The 26,288-nt window shown below is 42.8% G+C and overlaps 2 protein-coding genes across 6 annotated transcripts in view; both read left to right on the top strand.

The window, feature by feature from the left end:
* The window catches only part of PLEKHH2 (pleckstrin homology, MyTH4 and FERM domain containing H2), a 111,725-nt gene that overhangs the window by 48,561 nt on the left and 36,876 nt on the right, over nucleotides 1-26,288 (top strand). For all 4 annotated transcript variants that reach the window (XM_054024193.1, XM_054024194.1, XM_054024192.1 and 1 more), the window contains exons 11-19: nucleotides 1,142-1,286; nucleotides 4,978-5,114; nucleotides 6,130-6,240; nucleotides 7,429-7,515; nucleotides 8,031-8,189; nucleotides 11,339-11,419; nucleotides 20,622-20,801; nucleotides 21,862-21,970; nucleotides 25,459-25,571. In XM_054024193.1, the coding sequence (XP_053880168.1) occupies nucleotides 1,142-1,286; nucleotides 4,978-5,114; nucleotides 6,130-6,240; nucleotides 7,429-7,515; nucleotides 8,031-8,189; nucleotides 11,339-11,419; nucleotides 20,622-20,801; nucleotides 21,862-21,970; nucleotides 25,459-25,571 (1,122 nt within the window). The remainder of the gene's footprint in view (nucleotides 1-1,141; nucleotides 1,287-4,977; nucleotides 5,115-6,129; nucleotides 6,241-7,428; nucleotides 7,516-8,030; nucleotides 8,190-11,338; nucleotides 11,420-20,621; nucleotides 20,802-21,861; nucleotides 21,971-25,458; nucleotides 25,572-26,288) is intronic.
* Nucleotides 13,099-14,926, top strand: LOC128834964 (myb/SANT-like DNA-binding domain-containing protein 2). Of its 2 annotated transcripts, none has more exons than XM_054024197.1 (2): nucleotides 13,099-13,679; nucleotides 14,618-14,926. In XM_054024197.1, exons 1-2 carry the CDS (start codon nucleotides 13,130-13,132, stop codon nucleotides 14,632-14,634), a joined length of 567 nt encoding a protein of 188 aa, XP_053880172.1. In that variant the 5' UTR covers nucleotides 13,099-13,129; the 3' UTR covers nucleotides 14,635-14,926. The 2 variants fall into 2 exon arrangements, with proteins under 2 accessions (XP_053880172.1, XP_053880170.1); XM_054024195.1 differs by having other exon boundaries at nucleotides 14,595-14,926.

The following is a 26,288-nucleotide window of genomic DNA, read 5'->3' as shown; positions in this document are numbered from 1 at the left end:
AACCTGGGACAAGGAGGGCTGATTGCTACAGGTTGTTGCTACTGATGGCCCCCTGCACAAAGCCCATTACTTGCCAGTGTAACTATTGAATGTACAGGATCATGTCATACAGAGCCAAATATTGTAATTGAGCAGAATACCCTTTCCTGATGAAACTAGGGTTGCCAGGTGTCCAGTTTTCAACTGAACACCTGGTCGAAAAGGGACCCTCCCAAACCCTTCCCAGCCTGGTGAAAATGAGCGAGTGAGCATGGGGGAGAGCAAGCGACGGGGGCGGGGGGAATGGAGTGAGCGGGGTGGAGGCCTCAGAGAAGGGACGGTGCAAGCGTGTTTGGTTTTGTTCGGTCAGAAAGTTGGCAACCCTAGCAGATACACATGCTGCAAAAGCATTAATGAGTTTCTGTATTCTGTCAAGGAGTGACCCCAAACACACCCTGCCGTGCAAATGATTCCTGCCAAGAACAGGAGTCATTTGTACATGCATGTTTAATGTTGGATCAGTGGCTGTCTCACTTTTAGCCCTGGCTCAGAACATTCTCCCAGTGTTAATTTCATTGAGGGCCTATAGAGAAGCCTCACCAGAGTTTTGAGTTAGCCAATCTGACTCCACCTCAGTCTGCCGGAACGCAGGTTCTCTAACAGGCAGTAGTGCACGCCTTCAAGCAGAACTTAGACCATAGGTGGCTGCTAAATCATACCCTCTGAGTTTTATTTGTAAAGTGAAATATACTCATCCTCATACTTATGTTTTCTTGTTCGTGCACCAGAGAGAAAGTTTGGTGGGTACTGGGGCACAGGGTAAAGTTTAGGTATTTTTAAGCTGGTTTAATTTGCATTTTTTGGTTTTTTTTGTTTTACATCTCTTGTGGTAGTTGGCCTAGTAAGATTTCCTGGCAACAATCCTAGTGCCAATACTTTTAGTATTTATACCACCCTTTATTGTGGGCGATGTATATCATCGGTGGTAGGGGTTTGATTTGGTTTTGCTTTGTTTTAATTGTTGCAATTAAATCTTTAGCATGATAGGCATCTATAGTGCCTGTTGCAACAGTAGGCCGTTTTAAAAGCCAATAAAATAAATACGTCCATAAAGTAGTATATTTTGCATAAAGTTTCAAAGAATGTGTGTTAATTTCTGTAGAAAGCAACTCAAATAAGCAACAGACCATTCTTAGATGACTCTTCAGGATCAGAGGAAGAAGACAGCTCCCGATCCAGCTCACGAACCTCAGAATCAGACTCTCGAAGTAGAAGTGGCCCAGGTAGCCCCAGGGCCATGAAACGAGGTGGGCAGAAACCATAAAAACAAATATTTTGAGACGCTTAATATGATTTTGTAGCATGTGCAATGTTTATTCTTTATATCAATGGATTTCTCCTTTTGAAAATATGGATGCCTTGAACATGGGTCTAGCTCGTTTGTTATACTTTTCACATATCAAAGCTGAAACCAAAGCAAACTGGCAGGAGAATGGGTAGCTTTCCTTTTTATGATTACCAATACTTATATGTATTTCTAAGGCATTGCTGTAGTATCTTCTTGTCGTTTGAGGGGAAAGATGATTTTGTGATTAAAGCACAAGGTGCGGTGTCAGGGGATCTGGGTTCTGTTCCCTGCCCTGTCATGGATTTTCTGTGACTTTTGACTGTAACTAGATGGAATAACTCAGCAGAAAAATATAGTGAGAGTCAGCAAAATCTTTTCCTTAAGTTTATAACACAAAAGTAATAATTTAACCTAATCAGACAGCAGAGGAATTCAGTTCAGTTCTGTGACCTCAGAGTGTGAAGCCCACCTTCTTAAAGGCATTCTCCATCCTCTCTGCCTCTAAAGCAGTCAGTTTTATAGTGCGTCCCCTGAGACCTGTGCAAAGAGAGGAAGAGGCTGAGCTGAAGTTAGTCCCTGGCACACAAGTGTCTATTACCCTCCATTTGCTTGTGTTTTCCCCATCTGCAAAAAGGGAATAGCACTTACCTACCTCACAGGGGTGAAGTGAGGCTTTCTTTTCTGTTGGTAAATTGCTTTGAGATCCTCTGATAATATAGTGTTACAGATATCAAAATATTATTGTTATTTACTAACTCTGATTGGACAAGGTCAGTGGCTAACTAACTAGAGTTTCACTTATGTCACACTCAGGCACATGTAGTCAATGGATTAACAGAATTTGAGTGCCAACCACAGGCCCCCGTTAAGTTTCCACAATAATGATGTGCCTTGCATAGAATGTATACAACATTCTTGTTTTCTAGAATTGTCCTTAACCTAATTCTTTCTCCCCAATTTGGTTTGGTTGGTTGGTCCTCTAATAGGGTGAAACAGAATATAACTGTTAAAGTGCTCCTATTTTGGCAAGTATTGAAGCCCTCCCTGGCTGGGTTTGTTTCTCTCATACCAAATTTCTCTACCATGCCCACTGCCCTCTAAGATATCTAAGGGCTTACTTGCACTGATGTAGCTACACCTATATAGCTACACCTATGCTGTGCCAGTGCAAATCCATGCTGTAGTTGGATTTCACTAGTGTAAAAGGGCTTAAAGTCTTTCCCTCACTTCCCTGCCAGATTTATCTTCGCTGATAGCTAAATTGATATCTGTCGAAGCTTTGGGCCTGAATTGCTTCTCACGCTAGTTTCTGCACCTATCTAACTTAGTTGAATGGATTAGAATCACTGCGGATTTACAATATTGTAGGCAATAATGGAATCTGGCCCATTGTTTCAAGCTGTCTCTCTGGAGACTCAAGAAGATAGCCCTGCATTGTTTCACATTCAGAAGTCTTTCTTCACAGCCTTTAGCATGAGTTCTAATTTATAATGCATAATTTGAAGATTGTGGGATTGCACAGGTAAAACTAAGGGTATACTGGCCTATAGTATCATAATTACTGATATTATTTTAGGAGGAAAGAGCCCAGCTTGACTCTCAAAATCCAGATGAATTTGCAGGTCTGGAAGTTACAAAAACAATATTTTTATTTGTAAAATCAGCTAATATATGGAATTAATCAAACAAAATAAACAGAATGCTACAGTGCAAATGTTACACAGTAACTCTTCAAAGTTGAACAGTAGATTTAAGTAAATCTTTTCAAAAGGAAACTGTTTCACATTTGAAAATGAGTGTTTTTTTCCATTATGATGAATAAGCAAAGAGTTTGTTTTAATATTAGTGAATCATTCAGGGGAAAAATCAGATGTGGTTTTTCATAGAAGCAGGTGGACATGGGCTAAAACTTTTTTTTATTCTGAAACAGGATTTGAATACACAGTTTTTTAGCAGGGAAAAATTTGCACAGGCTCTTATTCATAACTGACTCAGTACAAAAATTTCCCACATTCATTGCAAGTCAAAGAAAATAAGAGTGGCAGGGAAAGGCAACCTAGACAGCCCATCTACAATCTAACCACATGACAGATCTTTGGACAATTCATCTACTATACAGGCAACTACCTGAGAGGACCAGATGATAAAGAAAAAGAAGTAAAGAAAAATTATGTATAGTTTAGCATGAAGAGCCTACACTTGATCACCAAAAAATAGACAGAGACGTAATATGATGTACAGAAATGCTAGTGATCTACTGCAGAACTCTTAAGTGTGGTGATTTAACAGAACTAATTAAATCTGATGGCATTTAAAAGATTATATATATAAACATTTAAGTGTTTTAAACAAGATTCTAAATATTTTCCTTCATTCATAAGTCATTAAATAGTCCCATTTGATTGTAAGGAATATGGGCTTCAATGTGTTTTGGGTAGAAAATTAATATTTGATCTGTGGCTGTTAAAATTATGGGCAAGTGTAGTCAATTGGAGGTTTTATGGAATCACTGAATTATTTCCTTTGGAATTTTGTTCCTTTGAAAGTAAGATTCTCCTGATATCTTGCTCTTAGATGAAGCAGTGATAACAGGATATGGCAGTATTATATTTTTGTTTCTTACTGGAGTGTTTGCACACCTGTTTGGAATAATTTTAGTTTTAATTCATAACTAACAGCCTGTTCATATTGTGGATCCCCGTTTCATGGTTTAATTCAATTTGATTGTTGGGGTGCTGAGGATCACTCTCTTATGCACATTGTCAGAGAGAGATGGAGTTAGAGAACACTGTTTTTGAAGATTAGAGAGTGACAAAGAGACATTGTCATATACATGAACCTGATTTATGGAAGTGAAGACATTAATGATGGGCTCCTGGCAGCCTTAGGGCTGCTCTAACTTGTGCTCTGGCTGGTATGGCTCCCTGGGTGCTCTCCACCAGCTGAGAATAGCTAAAGTATGGAGTGCTCTGGCTTGCCCCTAATGCTGGGGGTGTAGAGATGGAAGGATAATGTTTTTGCAGCAATTCTACATCATTTGGGAATCCACTTATGCTGTAAGGTTTTCTCCGGGAGTTTCTACAGCATTCTAATGACCTTTACATTGCTGCAGTTGCACAGAGGAACCGAGAATCGATCCCTGTAAATTTCAGTGGCTGCAGATTCACTTGAAAGTCAAATAAGCCTTCCAAAGTTGATGACTTACAATGGTCTGTTTAAATAATTGTTTTCCAGTAGCTGAAAACTGTGTACCATATGAGGAATTTTAATTTATCCCAATATACATTCTGCTTTGAGTTCAGATAAGTTGAAATTTAAGAATATTTTACAACCAGTAAATATTAAATTGCTTTTAATCGTGTTCTTGAACATGACATTTTTCACATTGCTCCTTGCATTCTTTATGTTTATGTGCCAGGAGCATTTCCAAATTCCTAAATAAACACGTTGATATTACTTTTAAGGAATTTACTTGCACTGCTTGATATTCTCATCAAAAATATTGAATTCCCACTGGAATGCTATTAATATTTTAGCTTGTCAACAACTCCCAGCTCGGCTGTTCCCTCCATACCCATTCCCGATTTTTTATGTCTAAAATACGATGGCAAGAAATATATACATGGCATCTTTTTTGCTTTTTCGCCCAGGTGTGTCTTTGTCTTCTATGACCTCAGAAAGCGACTATGCTATTCCCCCTGATGCCTACTCAACAGATACAGACTATTCAGAGCCAGAGCAGAAACTCCCTAAAACCTGTTCCTCATCTAGTGATAATGGAAAAAATGTGAGTACCAAAGTTATGCAAAGAATAATAGTATTTCTTTCTTCTACACCGAATGTTAACCAAGCCCAGTACTAAGTTTGCTTGGCACACAGTGTAATGATTACAAGTAGCAATGTGTTCAGATTCATTAAATGACCCATATGCTGACTGTAACAAATCAGACACTTGGGGTGACCTATTGAGTGTGAAATATCTAAACACAGTGTAGAAGACCCAGGTTGGGTTTACAGAGGGGCGGCCTCAGCAGCAGCAACAGCAGAGACTCCCCTGGAGAGTCCGGGGTGGGGAGAATTATGTACCACCCTGTACAAAGTACAGAAGATATCCATGGATGGGGTGTCCGCAACTTCCTCACATAGGATGTGGGGGACTGTGAGCATATCAGATGTGTGGTCAGTGGGTCCGCAGGCTGCACAGATCACAGACTCCAAACCTACAGTGTAGGGTAACATGCTGCATCTGTATTCCTCACTACGGCTTGTATTAATGGTGGTGGCCTGGGTATCCAAGCCCCTTGGCTGATTGGGGATGAGGACCATATCACTCAATTCCTGACATAGAGCAAAACCTTGAGCTTTATTTTGCCGGAGTTTGCACTGAAGGCGTGTTTGTGTGCAGCTGCGGAATTACACTTCAGTAGGTTAGGCTCAGAAGTTAGGGGTTGAGCATATATAGTTTTAAAATTACAAACTTTATGTGGAATGTTTTCATTATTATTTAATTAAAATGTTGTATAATGCTTAGAGCCTAGGTCTGGGAATCAAGAGTCCTGGGTTCTGTTCTTAGCTCTTATTGTGTGACTTGGAGCAAATCTCTGTACCTCTGTCTAACTGTAAAATAGGGAAAATACTTTTTTATCTCACATATATGAATCTTAATGCATGTAAAAACTGGATCTTTCTACTATAAAAAGGCAAAGTATTGTAATAATTATTTACCATGCAGGCATTTTTTCTTTGGCAAAATACCTTGTTATAATATATTACATACCTTATTTTTTATTTTAAATAATCAGGAGCCATTGGAAAAATCTGGATATTTGTTAAAAATGGGTGGCAAAGTAAAAACCTGGAAACGCCGATGGTTTGTGCTCAAAGGCGGTGAGTTATTGTACTACAAATCTCCGGTGAGTATGAGTAACGTGTTTGCTGTTTAGTTCCTGATTCCTCTAAATGACTCTAAAATTGCCAGATGGAAAAATACATTTCTTCATTTGAATACATTAAATTAAACATTTCATAATAAAGTGCCCAGTCCCTCAAACTGTTGAGCACCCTCAACTTTTATCTTATGCGATTTGAGGGCACTCTACCTGCTAGGTCAGGGGTGGGAGGGGGTGAGGGCTCCGGTTGGGGGTGCAGGGTCTGGGGTGGGGCCAGAAATGAGGAGTTCAGGGTGCAGGAGGAGGCTCCGGGTTGGGGTACGGGGGAGAGGGCTCTGGGGTGGGGCTGGGGATGACAGACTTGGGGTGCAGGAGGGGGCTCCAGGCTGGGACCCAGGGATTTGGATGGTGGGAGGAGAATCAGGGCTGGGGCAGGGGGTTGGGGTACCGGGGAGGGTTGTGAGTGGCTGGGAGTGTGGGCTCTGGGCGGGTGGCAGGGGATGAGGAGTTTGGGGTGCAGGAGGGTGCTCCGGGCTGGGACCAATGGGTTTGGAGGGTGGGATGGAGATCAGGGTGTTGGGGCACTGGGAGGGTGAGGGCTCTGGGGTGGGGCTGGGCATAACAGGCTTGGGGCACAAGAGGGGGCTCTGGGCTGGGATCAAGGGGTTCAGAGGGCGGGTGGGAGATCAGGGCTGTGGCAGGGGATTGGATCGTAGGGGGAGGGCTCAGGGGTGCAGGCTCTGGGCAGCACTTACCGCAAGCAGCTCCCAGAAGCATGTCCCCCCTCCAGCTCCGAGGCACAGCCAGGCGGCTCTGCACGCTGGCCCTCCGCAGGCGCCACCCCTGCAGCTCCCATTGGCTGGGAACCGCGATTAATGGGAGCTGTGGGGGCGGCACCTGCGGACAGGGCAGCATGCAGAGCCACCTGGCCACGTCTCCACATATTACGTAGGAGCTGGAGGGGGTTGAGCTAGAGTGGGAGTCATGCCGACTGCTTCCTGGGAGCCGTGGGGTGCGGGGCAAACCCCGATCCCGCTCCCCAGCGGGAGCTGAGGGCTGGATTAAATGGTTTGATGAGTCGGATGTGGCCTGCGAGCTGTAGTTTGCCTGCCCCGTGCTGGATGCTTCCAGTGATCAAGTCTTAAATGTGTTGTGTTATACCAGTATTTTATTACAGATGAATAATCCTTTTTTCCCCATTCTTTCACACAGAGTGATGTAATTCGAAAGCCACAAGGTCAAATTGAGTTAAGCGTATCCAGCCACATTGTAAGAGGTGATGGAAAACAAACAGTTCAGGTGCTTCCTTGTCTCATTGTATTTTTAGAGGGTCCTCTCTTTTCACCCCTAAAAGTGACCCTTCCTCCAAATGTGTCTCCTTTTGAAGGCAGTCAGTGCCCTCCATCTGAGGGGGGAGCGATTGTTTCAGTCATAGAAACTGGAGATAGAAAAGACTCTATAGGGTTATCTTTTTCACATTCTTGTGAAGATAGGATTGTTACCCGTAACATTAACCCAGAGGGGATGGCTTTGTGCTCCAAGCACTCTGAAATCTCAGATTCACATGCCACCAGTTGCAATTCCAACTTAGGTAAAATGAATTCCATATAATTTACTATAGGGGATCTTTCAGATGAGATCTCATCAACTATGGGGCTGCCTGCTCTGCATGGCCATTAAGCGGTTCTACTCTGAAAAGTGACAGTAAAAATGTTGCGAATATTTTGTATTTGTAAATAATAAGTGTATTGTTTAAATAAGTTGAAATGCATAATATTCATAGAACTGAAGGCATCTTTTCTGTCACTATTCAGTTGATCACAGAAAAACGAACATACTACCTGACTGCAGATTCTCCCAACATCTTAGAAGAGTGGATCAAAGTACTGCAGAATGTTCTTAAAGTGCAGGCTGCTAGTTCACTTTTCATACAGCCTGATGTGAAGCCAGCCATGAAAGGATTGCTGACCAAGGTAGGGACACTTATTTCCCTGACAAAGTATTTTTATTCTGTTTTTATTTTTAAAAATATTTCTGCTTAATATCTCTAAGTGAAAAAAGGCAACAAGAACTGTATAAAATGTGTAGTAAACTAATTTTAGTAACCAGTCCTTCCATTGACGTCAATGGCAAAACTCCAGTTGGCTTCAACAGGAGCAGAATGGATCTTTAACAAGAACTTCTTTGTACAGTAGTATCTAAGTTGGCTGCAGTATTTGGCATTAGCCCTTGTGTGATTTTGCAAAATTGCTGTTTGAGGGGCACCCAAAATTAAAGTCCAAAAGTACGTGTACTATAAATATTTAGCATAAGAGTAAATAGATTCAAGTAGACATGCTATCAGGGTTGCATCTCTTACAATGTGAATAAACCAGGACTGCCTACTCCTCTAGTACTGTAATAAAAATCTAAGTTGGCAAGTCTTTTTCATTTGGCCACTTGATTCACTAGCTTCCATGTTGAATTATCTGTTTGCACATCATTAGGGCCCTGATTCCGTGCATGCCTCAATTTAAACATTTGTGTAAGGGGGCTCTCTCTTTTCCAACATCAGCAGTCAAAACAAGATATTTCAAGATAATGAGGATAGTGTGTAGAGTGAGGGAATATACTATGTTAAGCTTAATTTACTCATCAGATTTAGATGCTCTTGGACTGCGTATCATTAATGTATTCACAGGAATGTAGAAACTACTGCAGTTTACGAGGGGCTTCACCTTTAGGTTCTTCTCTGATCTGTGGAGAATGAAACACCTTCCAACTACTTATTAAATATGCGATATGTTTGTATATTGTACTGATACCAGTGGAAAAGCCCTTAATGGCAGAGATTCTCTGCTGTGCCTTCCACTTGGTGTGGAGTGTGTGATTCTCTGCCTGACTCCACACCAGCTCCAGTATAGGTTACAGCAGCCTTAACACTGCAGTAAATAGCTGCTTTCCTGTCCCTTTGCACCTCCAGAGCAGCACAAAGGGGCTGGGGCACAGCAGAGAATCTGACCCAATCTATTTACCTAGTAATCAAAAAATTAGGCCAATTTTTTTAAATTTAGGTCTCACATTCAGCACCTCTGGAAAAAAAAATCAGACTGCTCATTTAAGTACCCTAAACATGGATGTAGGTAATGTTAGTCACCTGTGTTTGAAAATTTTGAGCCTAGTGCCTGAAGTAGCAAGATGGGGCCTTGTGTATTTAAGATAGCAAAGTCATTGAAAGTGTAATGTTGGTCTACACAGACATATTCTAGACCTTCCTTATTTTTATCACTTGATATGCAGATTCTCTACCCTGCTTGAATTCAGTTTAGTGTTACACTGTGATAGAAACTGCTCTTCCCATTCTTAATTTAAAATAGCTTAAATTTAAAGATGAATCAATTCTTCTGTTGCTTTTAACAATAGCTTTTTCACAGCAAAGTGCCTCCTCCTCCTCCTCCTCAGCGTCATCAGTATTTTGTACTTATGAGTAGAATTGGTTTGCTACTACAGCCTACTGAAGCCTTCCAGCAATTAACTTTTACCAAAGCTTGTTCAAATCCATTAAGGGTTTTCTTGTGGTGATGGTGGAATTTGTTTACATTTGTAAATGTAAAGCATTAACAAAACAGAAGAATTGGTTTGATTTTATAGGTTTAAATTAGAACTGTAGCTTTTCTTTTATTTTTGTTTAAATTCCTTTACTTTTACAGTAAAGCATAGATTCTTTTAATATTTTCATTAAAATTTATATAAAACAGATTTTTTAGGATTTTAACTTTTTTAATTGATGGTAGACCAAATGCTGGCTAATTCACAAAGCAAACATGAAAAAATAGAGATGAACAACTTTTTTCTCTACCTATTTTTCAAGTGTATTTGTCTTTATAACTATAGTAGGTACAAACATTGAGACAAATAAGATTTTCAAGTTCATGGTTTCATTAATACTGTCATTTCATATGCTCTTCTAAAACCAGCTGCCTTCGGTCATAAATAGAATATCAATGACAGTAGATACTTATGAGTGAATACAAGACTGAATTACCTTATTTATTTAGAAATATAAAGTTTTGTAATGTTTAATAAATTAAAAAGTTAACAATTGAGCCAGTGTAATGATTTCCCATCTAGGTCACATCAATGAAAGGGAATCCCTTTATTTTAGTGATGTCAGTGAGAAAGCATTATATTTCACTGCTGTCTCTGAAAAAAATTGTACTGCTGTCTGTTTTATTCTTTATAGTGGCTTAATGAGAATTGAAGAATAGGTAGGAAGGAGGAAACTATCTGTCCTAATCTGTGCAGTTCAATAACCTTACTGCTAGAGACTGTTCTAAAATGTTTTTCCCCATTCCAAAAGCTAGTGATGCCACTTCATAAGTAGGGAACTTCATTTCAGCTCCTATGGCTGTTGTGTTATAACCAGACTTCTTGAGTGCTAGATGCACTCACTAAGCACTACCTTGTAATAATTTGCTCAATGGATCTGGGGGAAGCAGGCAACAATGCACTTTACTCTCAGTTATCCCACTCCATTCACCAGCCAGTTTTCATCTCTTCAAAGGAATGATGTTAGTCAAAGTTAGCTTGGGAGGGAATCTGATTTGGTGATTAGAGCAGAGAACTGGGGGGTCATGACTCTCAGCTTCTACTCCTGACTGTTGCTGACTTATTGTGTGACGTAACTTAACCTCTCTATGCCTTTGCTTTTACTCCTCTGTAAAGTGGGGATGTTAAGACTTGCCTTCCTCATATGGGTTTTGATACTTAATTTTCATGAAGTGCTTGGAAATTCTTGGGTGTAAAGCACTATAAGAGTTCTAATTATCATTAGTTGTAGTAGTTGACGAGCGTCCCCTCCAGTTTTCTTTTCCTCAGCTTTTTCTATCTAGGGCCTGATCCAAAGCCAATGGAAAGACTACTGCTGTTTTGAATGGGCTTTGACTCAGGCCTGTTATGCTTTAATTCTAACGCCTGTAATGCAGAAAGTCATGCAGCTTCAAATTTATATCTATCTATCTATATATATATGTTTTACAGGAATTCTTTATTCCAACCATCAGAGTTGTGAGAAGTTGGGCCCATCTCATAAAAAAGTTTTACATTTAAAAATAATTTATACTTAACTGTACTGTAATTTCAGGTGAAACATGGATACTCCAAAAGAGTGTGGTGTACTCTGGTTGGAAAAACTCTTTACTATTTCCGTAGTCAAGAAGATAAGGTATGTCTTTCTAATGGTTAAAATAATATGACTTGTTTGCTCAGGACTCTCAGGTGAATGAAAGACAGACATTGGGGTGGATTTTTAATCGAGAGGCTGCAACTTTATTAATGGTTATGAGCCTACTGCAGGGTTACGGGCTCCTACCATATAACAAATAACTGAGGGTAGACTCTTCAGCCTGCCCCCCTGGACTCAGCTCACTTCTAAGTCCTCTCACCTTTCACTCCCGAGGGGGGTTCAGGGTACTAAAGGGGGGACTTTGGTCTACAAAGACTTCAGGTCTCCGTTTCTCCTTACAGGTTCACCAGCACAAATCTTCAGTCTCATTGATCTCTGGAGCTGGCCCTTTTAGCTTTTATCTGCCCTGTACATCAGCCTCATGTTGCAACAGACTGAATGTTCCTATATCATCCCTTAATATACAGACATCCAGGTCCTCTTGTTTACCCCACTTGTGCCTTCACAGTGCTGAAAGGAAAGTGAAAAACCCACTGGACCACTACCAATTTGGCCCAATGGGGGGAAAATCCTTCCTGATTCCAAGCTGCTGTGGGTTTGACTGACTGTTTTTTGGGAGCACAGTTCACTGTCTACAACTAAAGGGAGGGCAGGGCACCTATTGAGTTCCCGGGGGAGGGCAAGGCAGCTGAAGCGGTGAAGGAAAAGTTTTGGTTGTTGGGAGGAGGAGTACAGGGGCCAGTCAGCTCCCACTCTCCCCCAGACAGCCAGTGGGATGCAAGAACCCGAGGAAGAGGAGGGGCCCAGCTTCTCCATCTATGGCCACATGCTTTATTCCGTTCCCCTGTTCTGAAAGTGATGCATCCATTTTTCTGGTCCAACCAGTATCGCACCTCATCGCCTGTTGAGATGGGGGAGCATTTATCAGAAATATGCCCCGCCCCCCTTCTTGGGCAGTATGTTCTCCCTCTGGTCTGACCAATCATCTCCATTGCTGAGATGGAGAATGTGGTTTTAGGTGATATCTGAGCAATCCTATTGTTAACTCCTGAGTTTCAGTATATTTTATTTCACTCACTTCAAACCTAGTTAAAATTAAACTCAATAGCCAGTTGACTGTCTATTGACTCCATTAAGCCATTAAAATAAAAATAGCAGAAGCAGCACAGAGGACCTCCATTGTTACTTCCAGTGTACATATACATTATCCTCCTAAACAAGCATGTAACCAGGCTTGATAGTGATTTCACTGGGCCTTAGATCCGGCATATTGTTTTCTCCATCTTCCTTCCTTTTTTCTTCTTCTCCCTGTTGTTGCCTCCTACTGTTTGTTCTTAATTTAAGGCTAGATCCTAGCAACACTAAGGCCTGGTCTACACTACGAGTTTAGCTTGAATTTAGCAGCATTAAATTGAATTAAGCCTGGACACGTTCACACAGCTAAGTCCCTTTTTTCGACTTAAAGGGCTCTTTAAACCGGTTTCTTTACTCCACCTCTGACGAGGGGATTAGTGATAAAATCGGCCTTAGCGGGTCGGAATTGGGGTAGTGTGAACGGAATTCAACGTTATTGGCCTCCGGGAGCTATTCCACAGTGCTTCATTGTGACCGCTCTGGACAGCGCTCTCAACTCAGATGCACTGACCAGGTAGACAGGAAAAGTCCTGCGAAAGTTTGAATTTCATTTCTGTTTGTCCAGCGTGGAGAGCACAGGTGACCACGCAGAGCTCATCAGCACAGGTAACCGTGATGGAGTCCCAGGATTGCAAAAGAGCTCCAGCATGGACCGAACGGGAGGTACGGGATCTGCTCACCATATGGGGAGATGAATCAGTGCTAGCTGAACTCCGTAGAAGTAAACGAAATGGCGAAATATTAGAAAAGGTCTCCAAGGCCATGAAGGACAGAGGCCATAACAGGGACGCACAGCAGTGCCGCGTGAAAATTAAGGAGCTAAGGCAAGCCTACCACAAAGCCAGAGAGGCAAACGGAAGGTCTGGGGCAGAGCCGCAAACATGCCGCTTCTACGCGGAGCTGCATGCCATGCTAGGGGGTGCAGCCACCACTACCCCAACCGTGTGCTTTGACTCCTTCAATGGAGAAACACACAGGGAAGTGGGTTCGGGCTACGAGGAAGATGAGGATGAAGATAATGTAGATAGCTTACAGCAGCAAGGAAGCGGAGAAACCGGTTTCCCCAACAACCAGGATATGTTTATCACCCTGGACCTGGAGCCAGTAACCCCTGAACTCACCCAAGGCGTGCTCCCAGACCCTGAGGGCACACAGGGGACCTCTGGTGAGTGTATCTTTGTAAATATTACACATGGTTTAAAAGCAAGTGTGTTTAATGATTAATTTGCCCTAACAATCGCAGCCAGTACAGCTACTGGAAAAGTCTGTTAACGTGTATGGGGATGGAGCGGAATCCTCCAGGGACATCTCCAGAAAGCTCTCCTTGATGTACTCCCAAAGCCTTTGCAAAAGGTTTCTGGGGAGGGCTGCCTTATCCCGTCCGCCATGGTAGGACACTTTACCACGCCAGGCAAGTAGCACGTAGTCTGGAATCATTGCATAACAAAGCATGGCAGCGTATGGTCCTGGTGTTTGCTGGCATGCAGACAACATCCATTCCTTATTGCTCTTTGTTATCCTCAGGAGAGTGATATCATTCATGGTCACCTGGTTGAAATGGGGCGATTTTATTAAGGGGACATTCAGAGGTGCCCGTTCCTGCTCGGCTGAACAGAAATGTTCCCCGCTGTTAGCCACGCGGTGGGGGGAGGGGTGAAGTGATCATCCCTGAGAATTGGGGGGGGGAGGGTTAGTTGGGTTAGTGCTGCATGTTAACCCGGAAACCACAGCCCCTCCTTTTACATTGCAAACCCATTTTAAATGGCCAACCCAATGGGTGCTTGGTATGGGAAATGAGGGCGCTACTGTTTGAAACCATTCCCCCATGTTAAGAAGGTTAAAAAAGCCAAAAGACTGTGGCTTACCATGGCTGCCTGCAAGCCGAAATCTGTTGCCTGGCACTGCGTGAGTGATCTCTCACACCAAACCGGCAGGCCCTCAATATAAGAGGAAAAATGCGACCTTTTAACGAAAGCACATGTGCTGTGTAATGTGAACAGCAAAATTTAACGTGAAAGAGTGTACCCATTGTTCTCTAAAATGTGTCTTTTTTAACCACCTCTCCCTTCTCCTTCACCAGCTGCAAATGTTTCTCCTTCACAGAGGCTAGTGAAGATTAGGAGAAAACGGCAGACTCGGGATGATATGTTCTCGGAGCTCCAGATGTCCTCCCACGCTGACAGAGCACAGCAGAATGTGTGGAGGCAGTCAATGTCAGACTACAGAAAAGCACAATATGAATGAGAGGAGAGGTGGCGGGCTGAAGAGGATAGGTGGCGTCAGCTTGCAGACAGAAGGCAAGAGTCAATGCTCCGTCAGCTGGAGCATCACTCCACCCCAGATGATTGCCCGAGCATCAGAAGGCTGGCCTTCAATAAGAGTTAAAGTTTTAAACTGCAGTGTGTCCTTTTCCTTCCCTCCTCCTCCACCCATCCTGGGCTACCTTGGCAATTATCCCCCTAGTTGTGTGATGAATTAATAAAGAATGCATGAATGTGAAGTAACAATGACTTTATTGCCTCTACAAGCGGTGCTTGGGGGGGGGAGAGGAGGGGGGCGGGTTGGTTTACAGGGAAGTAGAGTGAACCGGGTGGGACGGGGGGTGGAGGGTTCATCAAGGAGAAACAAACAGAAGTTTCACACCGTAGCCTGGCCAGTCACAAAACTCGTTTTCAAAGCTTCTCTGATGCGCACCGCGCCCTGCTGTGCTCTTCTAACCGCCCTGGTGTCTGGCTGTGCGTAATCAGTGGCCAGGCGATTTGCCTCAACCTCCCACCCCGCCATAAATGTCTCCCCCTTACTCTCACAGATATTGTGGAGCACACAGCAAGCAGCAATAACAATGGGGATATTCTTTTCGCTGAGGTCTGAGCGAGTCAGTAAGCTGTGCCAGCGCGCTTTTAGACGTCCAAATGCACATTCCACCACCATTCGGCACTTGCTCAGCCTGTAGGTGAACAGGTCCTGACTACTGTCCAGGCTGCCTGTGTATGGCTTCATGAGCCATGGCATTAAGGGGTAGGCTGGGTCCCCCAGGATCACGATAGGCATTTCAACATCCCCAATGGTTATTTTCTGGTCCGGGAAGAAAGTCCCTTCCTCCAGCTTTCGAAACTGACCAGAGTGCCTGAACACATGAGCATCATGTACCTTTGCCGGCCATCCCACGTTGATGTTGGTGAAACGTCCCTTGTGATCCACCAGGGCTTGCAGCAGCATTGAAAAGTACCCCTTGCGGTTTATGTACTCGGTGGCTTGGTGCTCCGGTGCCAAGATAGGGATATGGGTTCCGTCTATCGCCCCACCACAGTTTGGGAATCCCATTGCAGCAAAGCCATCCACTATGGCCTGCACGTTTCCAAGAGTCACTACCCTTGATATCAGCAGGTCTTTGATTGCCCTGGCAACTTGGATCACAGCAGCCCCCACAGTAGATTTGCCCACTCCAAATTGATTCCCGACTGACCGGTAGCTGTCTGGCGTTACAAGCTTCCACAGGGCTATCGCCACTCGCTTCTCAACTGTGAGGGCTGCTCTCATCCTGGTATTCTGGCGCTTCAGGGCAGGGGAAAGCAATCACAAAGTTCCATGAAAGTGCCCTTACGCATGCGAAAGTTTCGCAGCCACTGGGAATCGTCCCACACCTGCAACATGATGCGGTCCCACCAGTCTGTGCTTGTTTCCCGGGCCCAGAATCGGCGTTCCACGGCATGAACCTGCCCCATTAACACCATGATTTGCACATTGCTGGGGCCTGTGCCTTGTGAGAGTTCTATGTCCATGTCAATTTCCTCATCACTCTCGTCGCCATGCTGCAATCGCCTCCTCGGCTGGTCCTGGTTTTGCTTTGGCATGTCCTGACTCTGCATATACTCCAGGACAATGCGCGTGGTGTTCATAGTGCTCATAATTGCCGCGGTGATCTGAGCGGGCTCCATGATCCCAGTGCTCTGGCGTCTGGTCTGAAAAAAAGCGCAAAACTGGTATCTGACAGACGGAGGGAGGGAGGGGCGAGTGACGACATGGCGTACAGGTACAGGGAATTAAAATCAACAAAGGTGGCTGTTCATCAGGGAGAAACACAAACAACTGTCACACAGAATGGCCCCCCCAAAGATTGAACTCAAAACCCTGGGTTTAGCAGGCCGTTGATTTCACGGAGGTGGGGGGGAGCAAATGAATACAGAACAAATCTATTTTTTACATCTTAAGCTGGCAGACGACGATGCAGCATGACTGATAGCCCTCGGCATCTTCTGGGTGCTTGGCAGAAAATACTGGGCGCTTGGCAGAAAATAGCATACTACGACTGATAGCCATCATCGTCATTGGGAAGGCAGCACGACGACGATGGATACCAGTCGTAATATACCATCTTCTACCAAAAGGCAAGGGGCTGCTGCTGTGTAGCAATGCAGCCCCACGTCTGCCAGCCCCACGTCTGCCAGCACCCAGATCGCCGATGATGGCTACCAGTCATACTGCACCGTCTACTGCCAAAAAGCAATTAGCTGCTGCTGTGTAGCAATGCAGTACCACGTCTGCCAGCACCCAGATGACATATGGTGACGCTGAGCTGAGCTGAGCTGAGTGGGCTCCATGCTTGGCGTGGTATGTTGTCTGCACAGGTAACCCAGGTAAAAAAGCACGAATCGATTGTCTGCCGTTGCTCTGACGGAGGGAGAGGGGCCTGACGACATGTACCCAGACCCCCCCGCAACACTGTTTTGCATCATTCAGGCATTGGGATCTCAACCCAGAATTCCAATGAGCGGCGGAGACTGCGGGAACTGTGGGATAGCTATCCATAGTGCAACGCTCCGGAAGTCGACGCTAGCCTCGGTACTGTGGACGCGGTCCGCCGACTTAATGCACTTAGAGCATTTTATGTGGGGACACACACAATCGGCTGTATACAACCGATTTCTATAAAACCGGCTTCTATAAATTCGACCTAATTTCATAGTGTAGACATACCCTAAGGCATATGAGTAACTTTGCAGTATGAGTAATGTCATTGAAGGCAAGTGGAAAATTTAAACTAGTAAAATAGTGCTTATTTATGGTACTGTACATTGTAACAAGTAGTAATAAGCCATACTTCAGGATTTTTGTTTATTTAATATTACTCTTTGAAAGTATACCAGTTCTGTAATGTTCCAAAATCCAGTAACACTTTCATTTCAGAATATTAACTTCTAACTCATTTTACAGAGAAGCTGCTAAGAAAAAAGTATGTTTACATTTTCAATATAAATGTTGACTGAGATTTGATGACAAATTGGTTTTCACCTCAATTATAGTAAGAAATCTGTATGTTTAAAGTACAAGAATTTTCAAGTTCTCATCTTTGAAAAATATTCTTTGTTAGCAGGCCCATTAGAAATATCTAGGCAGTTAGCTGGCTCATCATAAATAGTTGTCTAACATATGGATAAGTTTTACTGCAGTTTTTTAAACCAAAATGAACAATTATTTTATTAGATGGTTATGTGGAGGAAGTGCAGCTTTTACAAGCAGAAAGTGCTTTAAAAATACTGCATATGCAGTTTTACAAAACTGATTTATTTTTCAATATTCGAGGAGTTGCTAACTGAAAACACAAGTTTATATTACAATGGAATGTGTGTATAGAAATAAGGAGCCTGTGAGGCATCCGGTAATGTAAACTGCTGTATATGTTACATTAATGGAGTCCATTTGGTTAAAAGGATTCAAAATAGCATTATTATTTTGAAAACCATGTGCTGAACAATGGAGAAGGATTACACTAACTGAAATCATCTGTCAACACAGCTTCTTGTAAACCTAACTTAGGTTTAATAAAAATACTATTTAGCACAAGTACATCATAGCAATGGTTTCTTGGAACTGAGATGGCATCTCTGAACCTTAGGATTCAACAGCCCCTTTCTCAGAATTTGGCCTGTTCATAAAGCAAGAAATTAAGAAGCACTACAGGAAAGTCAAGCCAGCACATGTATCTTTGACCCATGTCCATTCTGGTTAGTGAAGAAGAACCAAGAAATCTGCATCCTTCACTAACAGCCAATGCCTTCTTCAACGGGGGCAGCTTACCACCCATGTTTAAAACACTCATTTTCCAATCAGTATCTAAGAAGACAATTCTTGATGCAACCAAACTTGCCAGCTACTTCCTAGTATCTAATCTCCAATTTCTTAACAAGATTATTGAGAAGCTGGCAAAGAGTCAGCATCAACTACACCTGGTCTCTGGTGATATTTAAAAAACATTCCCACCCAATAATGTGCCATAAATATGGTGCTGATTGCTCTTGTGCACAACCTGCTCTTGGTTATGGACAAATATCCCTTCTCTTTTTGCTGGATCTTTCCACAGTGTGGACACCATAGACCACGAAGTTGTGCTGGCTTATCTCAGGCTACGTCTTCACTACCTGCCTGAATCGGCGGGTAGAAATCGATCTCTCGGGGATTGAATTATCGTGTCTTGTCGGGACACGACAATCGATCCCCAAATCGACGCTTGTACTCCATCACTGCAGGTAGGAGTAAGCGCCGTCGACGGGGGAGCCGCAGAGGTCGATTTGCCGACGTCCTCACAGCGGAGTAAGTCGGCTCGGATACGCTATTCACGTAGCTGAATTTGCGTATCTTAAATTGACCCCCCCTTCTCCCCCTGTAGTGAGGACGTAGCCTTAGTTTCTTAGCTAGTGTATGTGGCAGCACACTGAAATGGTTCCTATCCTTTCTCTCAGACTGAGCTCAGAGTGATGGGAAGATGCTCCTCAGACACCAAATCCCTAATCTGTGAAAGTTCCTCAAGCCTCATTTCCCTCACCCATCATATTCAATATATGGTCTTAAGACACCACAGCCTTGATAAACAGCAGTACACAAATGATACCCAGATCGTCTTCACCTTCCCATCAAACAGCGCCATCTATTAGCTATCCCAGTATCTCCAGGAGATCAGCATCACATTAAAGGTGTCCAGCTGATGCTAACTCTTGGCAGGACAAAGGTAGGGAAAGGGAGATCTTTCAAGAAACTAGCCAGCACTATATTATCATCCTCTGTAGAGGGCATAAACCCACCTGCTAATTGTGAAAATGGTATATAGTATTTGTGTTCTTCAGGATTCTCATTGATAGTGGATGTCCATATAGTTACACCTATGAAAAACTGCTTCTTCCACCTACGGCTGACTGAGAGACTAGATCCATCCTGACAGAGGAGGACTTGACCATAGTCATATATGCATTTGTAACCTCCAGGCTTAAATAGTGCAATCCACTATACCTGAGAATTAAACCGGAGACACTGAAAAGGATCCAGTGGCAGCAATAGTGATGCTCCAGTTGCCACAGTGATGCCCCATCAAATACTAGATTAAGGCTATGTCTACACCACAGTTTATGTTGACAGAATTTATGTTGCTTGGGCTCTGAATAAACCACTCCCCTAAGTGACGTAAGTTACACCACATAAACGCCGGTGTGGAAAGCACTATGTCAGTGGGAGAGCTTTTGCCGCTTGCGGAGGTGGTTTTATTATGCCGATGGGAGAGAGCTTTCCCGTCGACACAAGAGCATCTTCACCAGATGTGCTGCAGCTACTGAGCTGCATCAGTGCAGCTTAATCAGTGCAGCACTGTACATCTAACATGCCCTAAGTTTAAATTCAACATCCTGGTCTTGAGCTTGAGAATCCTCAAATGGATTGGGCCGGAGATATCTCAAGGGTTGCATCTTCTCCCACAATCAAGATCTATTGTGTCAGATAGGTTGCACATTCTATGTGCAACTATCAAGAACAATATATCCTGTAGAAATAAAAAGCAGAGGTGGGCATGGAACTGAAGTCATCTCACTTCTAGGACTGTGCTTTAATGACAAGACCACGCTTCCTCTCTTCCGGGATTGTAAACTGGGAAGGTGGCTTACCCTACTGTTCTTAGTAACATTAAAAGAATATAATTTTATGGACTTTCCCAATGTCAAACATTCAAAACATGTTGATGCTAGTTTATCAGTTTTTCTTCATTTGTAGATCAAGAACTGTAAAACTGATGTTATCCAAGATGTGTATTTGCTCCCTGACTATTTCTTATATTTACTTTTAGTTTCCTCTGGGTCAGATCAAGCTTTGGGAGGCTAAAGTTGAAGAAGTTGACAGGTCGTGTGATTCAGATGAAGATTATGAGTCCAGTGGTCGCAGTCTATTATCAACACATTATACCATTGTTATCCATCCTAAAGAACAAGGACCTACCTATCTTCTTATAGGCTCCAAACATGAAAAGGTAGTAAATGTACCCTATCTCTTAAATTTCAATAAGACAGCTATAAGTATGGTATTGTGATATGAACATTTTCTATAGTGAATAAGATATGGACAGTCAGAGACAAGGGGCTTTTCTGCTAGACCATCTAGAAGGTGGTCTGATGTAACAGACAAATGGTCACACTTTTACAAATACTTATCAGAGTTTGAGTGATCACTATAGTTAACTGACCCCATTTAAGGTATCTGGAAAATATCAGTAGATTTTCCCATGGGGACTCCTATCCAGTTTACTGCCCATTTTCTGCAGTAATGGTAATTATTGTACACTAAGGGGAAGACTAACAGGAATAATATGAGAGAGGTTATTTCAGAACATTATAAAATAAAAGTTTTAACAGTATGGTAGACCTTGTTTTGATTCCTGATCTTATTCCCCAGGTGGAAAGGGCAATAATTAATACAAAGACATCGTATTTGCCGCTTAGAGAGGAGAGGAGGGAATACTTTGCATCTCTCAATGATCTCTGACTCAGTTCTGCTTTCCTTGAATGGTGGTTGTAATATAGGGCCTTGATCAGGGATAGGGAAGTAAAACAAGGGGAAATCGTTGGGCCTTCACAAGAGGGTATAGCACTACTCTGAGGTGGGGGAAAAGCTTTCTTATAAGATGACTCAGTGGTTTAGTGAGTTAGTGCACTGCAATTCAGCTTTCAGTCATTTAAATTCTGTCTTAGTTACATGTGAAAAAGATTAGGTGTGTGCCCTCTTCCTAGTCTCTACTGAACATTCATCACATCTGGCTTGAGTGCACTTTCTGCTCAAAAGACACCTATATGTAGACTAGAAAGCTTGCTGCAAGTCAGGATTAAGATGTTTTGGTTGAGCTTTCATGAGAACCTGTGTGCATGAAGCCATTGATATTGTTCCTGAGTGCCAAATTCATCTGTAGAATTTTTGAAAATGAATATTTTTGAAGTTCTTTGTTTTGGAAAATTTCAATAAAAACATGTAATATTTTAAACTCTCAAAAATCTGCTTGGAATGATGATTGGGTTCTGTTTGTTTTTGTCTTGTAGGACACTTGGCTTTATCACTTGACTGTGGCTGCTGGGAGCACCAATGTAAATGTTGGATCAGAATTTGAACAGCTTGTTTGCAAACTGTTAAATGTGGAAGGGGAGCACAGTAAGTTTATTTCTGGTTCCACGTAATCTTAATACTTATCTGATCAACTATATTCTGAGTGTATTTGTCCCAAATTTGTCACTCTTTTTTGTACATATCAGAAGTGTAGTTATAGTTGTAGGCAGAGCTTTCAGTGCTTGTGTTTTGATATAGTGAGTTTGTTAATTCAGAACATGTTTTTCATGAACAATAAATGTTTAGTCATTAGATTTCAGTAGAAAAGACCTTAGACATTAATAGATGTTCAAAACACTTTATTCGTGGAGAAGCAAGAGCTCCATGGTAGGCTTTTTTTGGCCTTTTGTCTTCCAATTTTAATATGAATTAACCACAAAAGTGGCCAAGACTCCTTAGAACTTTCCATCCATTTTAATGTACTTTAAGTTCTTGACATTTCTATAATGTGCTACTGATGGGGTTATTTTTATTGGTTGATCATGAGTTAGGTCACTGCTATCTAGGTGACTAGTAGAGTTGGTTGGTTTAGACTACCTGTGCTGCCTGCAGGGTCAAAGGGCTCCAAATCTTTCAGAGATCTCTTGACCCAGTAAGAAGCGCTACTTGTTTGTTTACAGGAGGGTCTAAACACACAAGGCCTTGGAAATGCAAACCAGGGCTACAACTCTATAGATGATTTAGTACTAGCACCCTTTCTCTTGGAAGTGGTGGAGATAATAGGAAGGCAGTGCCTCTAGAACAGCCTTTAGGTGAATGTGTGGCACATTTTCAAGCCAATAGGTATAACTGAAAGTGGCCCCACCAATGACCTATCCTTCCCCTCCACCAGTGCTCAAAACCTGGCTCCACTACTGCCAGTCAGAATTACATTACATAAACACTATGGTTCACTGAAGTCATTAAAGTTTTAGTCTTGACACAGACAATAGCATGATAATTCTGCTAAACAGAAGTGCAGCAGGGGCAAACTTGCATCCTACAAAGAGAGCTATTTCAGCCCTTGAACATCATACCACCAGTACCCATTCCATCCTCATGTTGCTTGGCATGGTGCTTGTAGGTTTTATCCCTGTTTCCTTTATGAGACTTAAAATAAATGTGAGGCTCTTCTGAGGCATTGTATAGGGAGAAAGGGAAGCACAGGAGACCTAGATTCTATTCCTGGCTCTGCCACTGTCCTGCTGGGTGACCTTGGGCCAGTCACTTCCCCGCTCGGTGCTTCTGCTTCCCCATTTCTAAAATGGCAATAATGATACTGACCTCCTTTGTAAAGTGCTTTGATATCTACTGATTGAAAGTGCCATAAAAGAAGTAGGTGTTATTAAACAAAGGACTGTTGAGTCACTTCTCTTCTTGCCAACAAGCAAGCACTTTGAGCACTCAAGGCAGAAATTTCACCTTGCCAAAATAAACCCGCTCCTGCACTAGACTGGGGTAGACATAGATTTTGGAGAAATAGCCATTTGCCCCGACACGGTGCTGCTGCAGCAGGATTAAGCATGAGCAAGTTACACAATAGCCTCCCATGAAGAGTCAAAAATGAGCTGAAGCTTTATGATATGTGTCTGTCTGCCCAAATTCAGAACTACATCTTGTTCTTTATGGCCAAAACATTGTTGTACTTGGAAATGGAAATTGAGTTTTTAATTTATTTAAATATCTCTAGCTCAGCTGTAGACACTCAGTCTCTAAAGCAGTGGTGGGCAACCTACAGCCTGCGGGCCACATATGGCCTATCAGGGTAATCCACTGGTGGGCTGCGAGACAGTTTGTTTACGTTGACCGTCTGCAGGCATGGCTGCCCACAGCTCCCAGTGGCTGTGGTTCTCCATTCCCGGCCAATGGGAGCTGTGGGAAGTGGCGTGGGCTGGCCGCTGCTTCCTGCAGGTCCCATTGGCTGGGAACAGCGAACCGCTGCCACTAGGAGCTGCGGGTGGCCGTGCTTGCAGATGGTCAATGTAAATAATCTGTCTCATGGCCCGCCAACAGATTACCCTGACGGGCTGCATGCAGCCCATGGGCCGCAGGTTGCCCACCACTGCTCTAAAGTCTGCAGAAGAATGTTCTTAGCTGGGGCATCTGCTGTTACAAACTCTGAGATTGATCTGCAGACCTTATCCTTGTGAGTAGTTCCATTTAAATCAATGGGACTATGTGTGAAAATAAGGATTAGTTCATTTGAGTTAGCGTTTGCAGGATCAGGCCCTAAACTTGCTGATATTAGACAACACGAGTGAGAATGTATGTTGGGTGTCTACACTTAACAAGTTAAAGCCTAAAAAAAATAGCTTTTAGCAGAGTCTTATCAAGCAAAAGGAGAACGTGTGTGCTGACCTAAGGCAATCAGCAAGGAAAGTGGTGATGTTCTATCTGAGTCCTCTACAGTATGTCCCCACTGTTCTCTTGTCCATAGTATGTCACAGTAGCATAGTTTTTCATTTATTTAGTCGCTAGCATATCCTGAGTGTAAGTCACTTCCCACACATAAGGTAAGAAGAGGCTTGAGTTCTTGTGCCCTACTAGTCCAGGCAAGTTAAATCACATTCCCTAGTGGCTAGATTCTGGTGTTCAGAACTATACTGGCAGTTGGTCTTGTTGAGCTTCTTGAACCAGAAATACAACTTCTGAAACTCTTCTAAGCAGACCCTCGTGGTATAGACTTTTCTAAAATAAAATAACTTATCATTGGGGTATGAACCGTGGAAACAATGAGCCAAGTGAACAGGAGTTGTACCAGACTTGCCTACCTTGAATGTACTGTTTTGATTAGAGAAAGATACACAACGGAGCATACCACTTCAAACAGTGATCTCAAACTAATCAGATTTGAGGTAGTTCAATACTTGAATGGGAGATTTCTAGGGAGAAACTCAACCTCTTCAGGAAATAGTTTGATGCATTGAATGGTGATATCATTCCCCATACCTGTCAAAATTTGAAAGCCATAAACATGGCTACCTGGGAAAATAAATAGGGAAGGCCCTTTCAACAACTAATACATTGCACCAGGTGTTTGGAGGGTCAGAATGGAAACCAAATACATATTTTGCTGAAAAAGTAGTGATTATTATTCAGTCATAAGGACAGATGAGTTTGTTTTCCTGCTGAGTCAATATCTAGCAAGGTGTTAGGGAGTACTGTGCTAGTGGAAGCAATGTTTTTCCAGGTGAGATGCAACAGCTAGGTCTGATGACACCTGCAGTTATTAAAAATACCAAGACTTCCCCCCCCCCCCCAGATCTATTCCAACATGGGTAATTCGATTCTGCCTATTTAAGTTTCCCTGAAATTTCAAACAAATGAGAGACTCTTCTTTTACTATTAAAAGTGTTCCTATGCATTTTTATGTGTTGCTGTGATTCACCCCAGAAGTGGCTGCACTTTATTGGTGGCCAAAATTATTCCTGTATGTAAAGTCAGTTACTAAGAGTTTATAAAATATGTTGGGTTCCTTTTGGATGAAAGATGTTATGTAAAGTCATTATCTTAAATGATTCCTTGCAAGCAGTGACCATGTATTATCTGTTCAGCCTCTCAAATTTGGAGACACCCTACTCTTTGTCACAGCAAAGAAGGAATTGCTTTCCCTCTTACAACACTGCCATCAGAGGCCCTGCAAACTGAAGCAATTAAATTATTTAAGGTAAAATCCTGGTAAATGTTTTTGTTTTTTTCTGTGTGAGAGAGATACTTTTTTGCTCACTAAAGGTGTTCTATTAACAGGCCTGTGTGTGAGTGTGACTCACCAACTAGCACATCCCCTTGTGGCTCTGTGTGGTGTAGCAGGCTCTCCTCCACTGACAGCTGTGATGTTAGGATTCTTGGAACTTGGCCCTCCAGCCAGGTCACATATAATGCCACCTCTACGGTTGCAAACTTTTCAGGATTGTCCTGAAGTCTCCTGGAGACTTTAAAGATTAATCTTTAATTAAAGATTGTGTCATGTGATGAAACTTCCAGGAATACATCCAACCAAAATTGGCAACCCTAGCCACCCCTTCTGGGGTGAGCCAAGAATCCAACAAAGAATAGTCCATTAACCTCATAGTCAGTCCAACTCCAGAATCAGTAGTCCTTATCTCAGGTATCAGGGGTTTCAACAGTCCTTACCCCTTGCCAGGGGGTTTTTACTCCATGCTCCTCATTGGGCCAGTAGGGGAACCTAAACCCTCCCACTTCACTGGGTTCCAGTCCAGGGACCCTTTAATAAGCAGTGAAACCTGTCTACACAGTTTCCTTGCTCCTTCGCTGGACTAGTTCTTACCTTACCCTCTCAGATCTTTCCCACAGACATTTCCCAGACTCACAGAGTATCAGCATCTCTCTCTTTAAGCTTCTTCCACAGTCTCATGGCAGAGCT

Source organism: Malaclemys terrapin, chromosome 3, assembly GCF_027887155.1.
Source record: "Malaclemys terrapin pileata isolate rMalTer1 chromosome 3, rMalTer1.hap1, whole genome shotgun sequence".
Classification (NCBI taxonomy): Eukaryota; Metazoa; Chordata; order Testudines; family Emydidae; genus Malaclemys; species Malaclemys terrapin.
The sequence above is the reverse complement of the archived record's forward strand: the minus strand, read 5'-3'. Positions and strand labels throughout refer to the sequence as shown.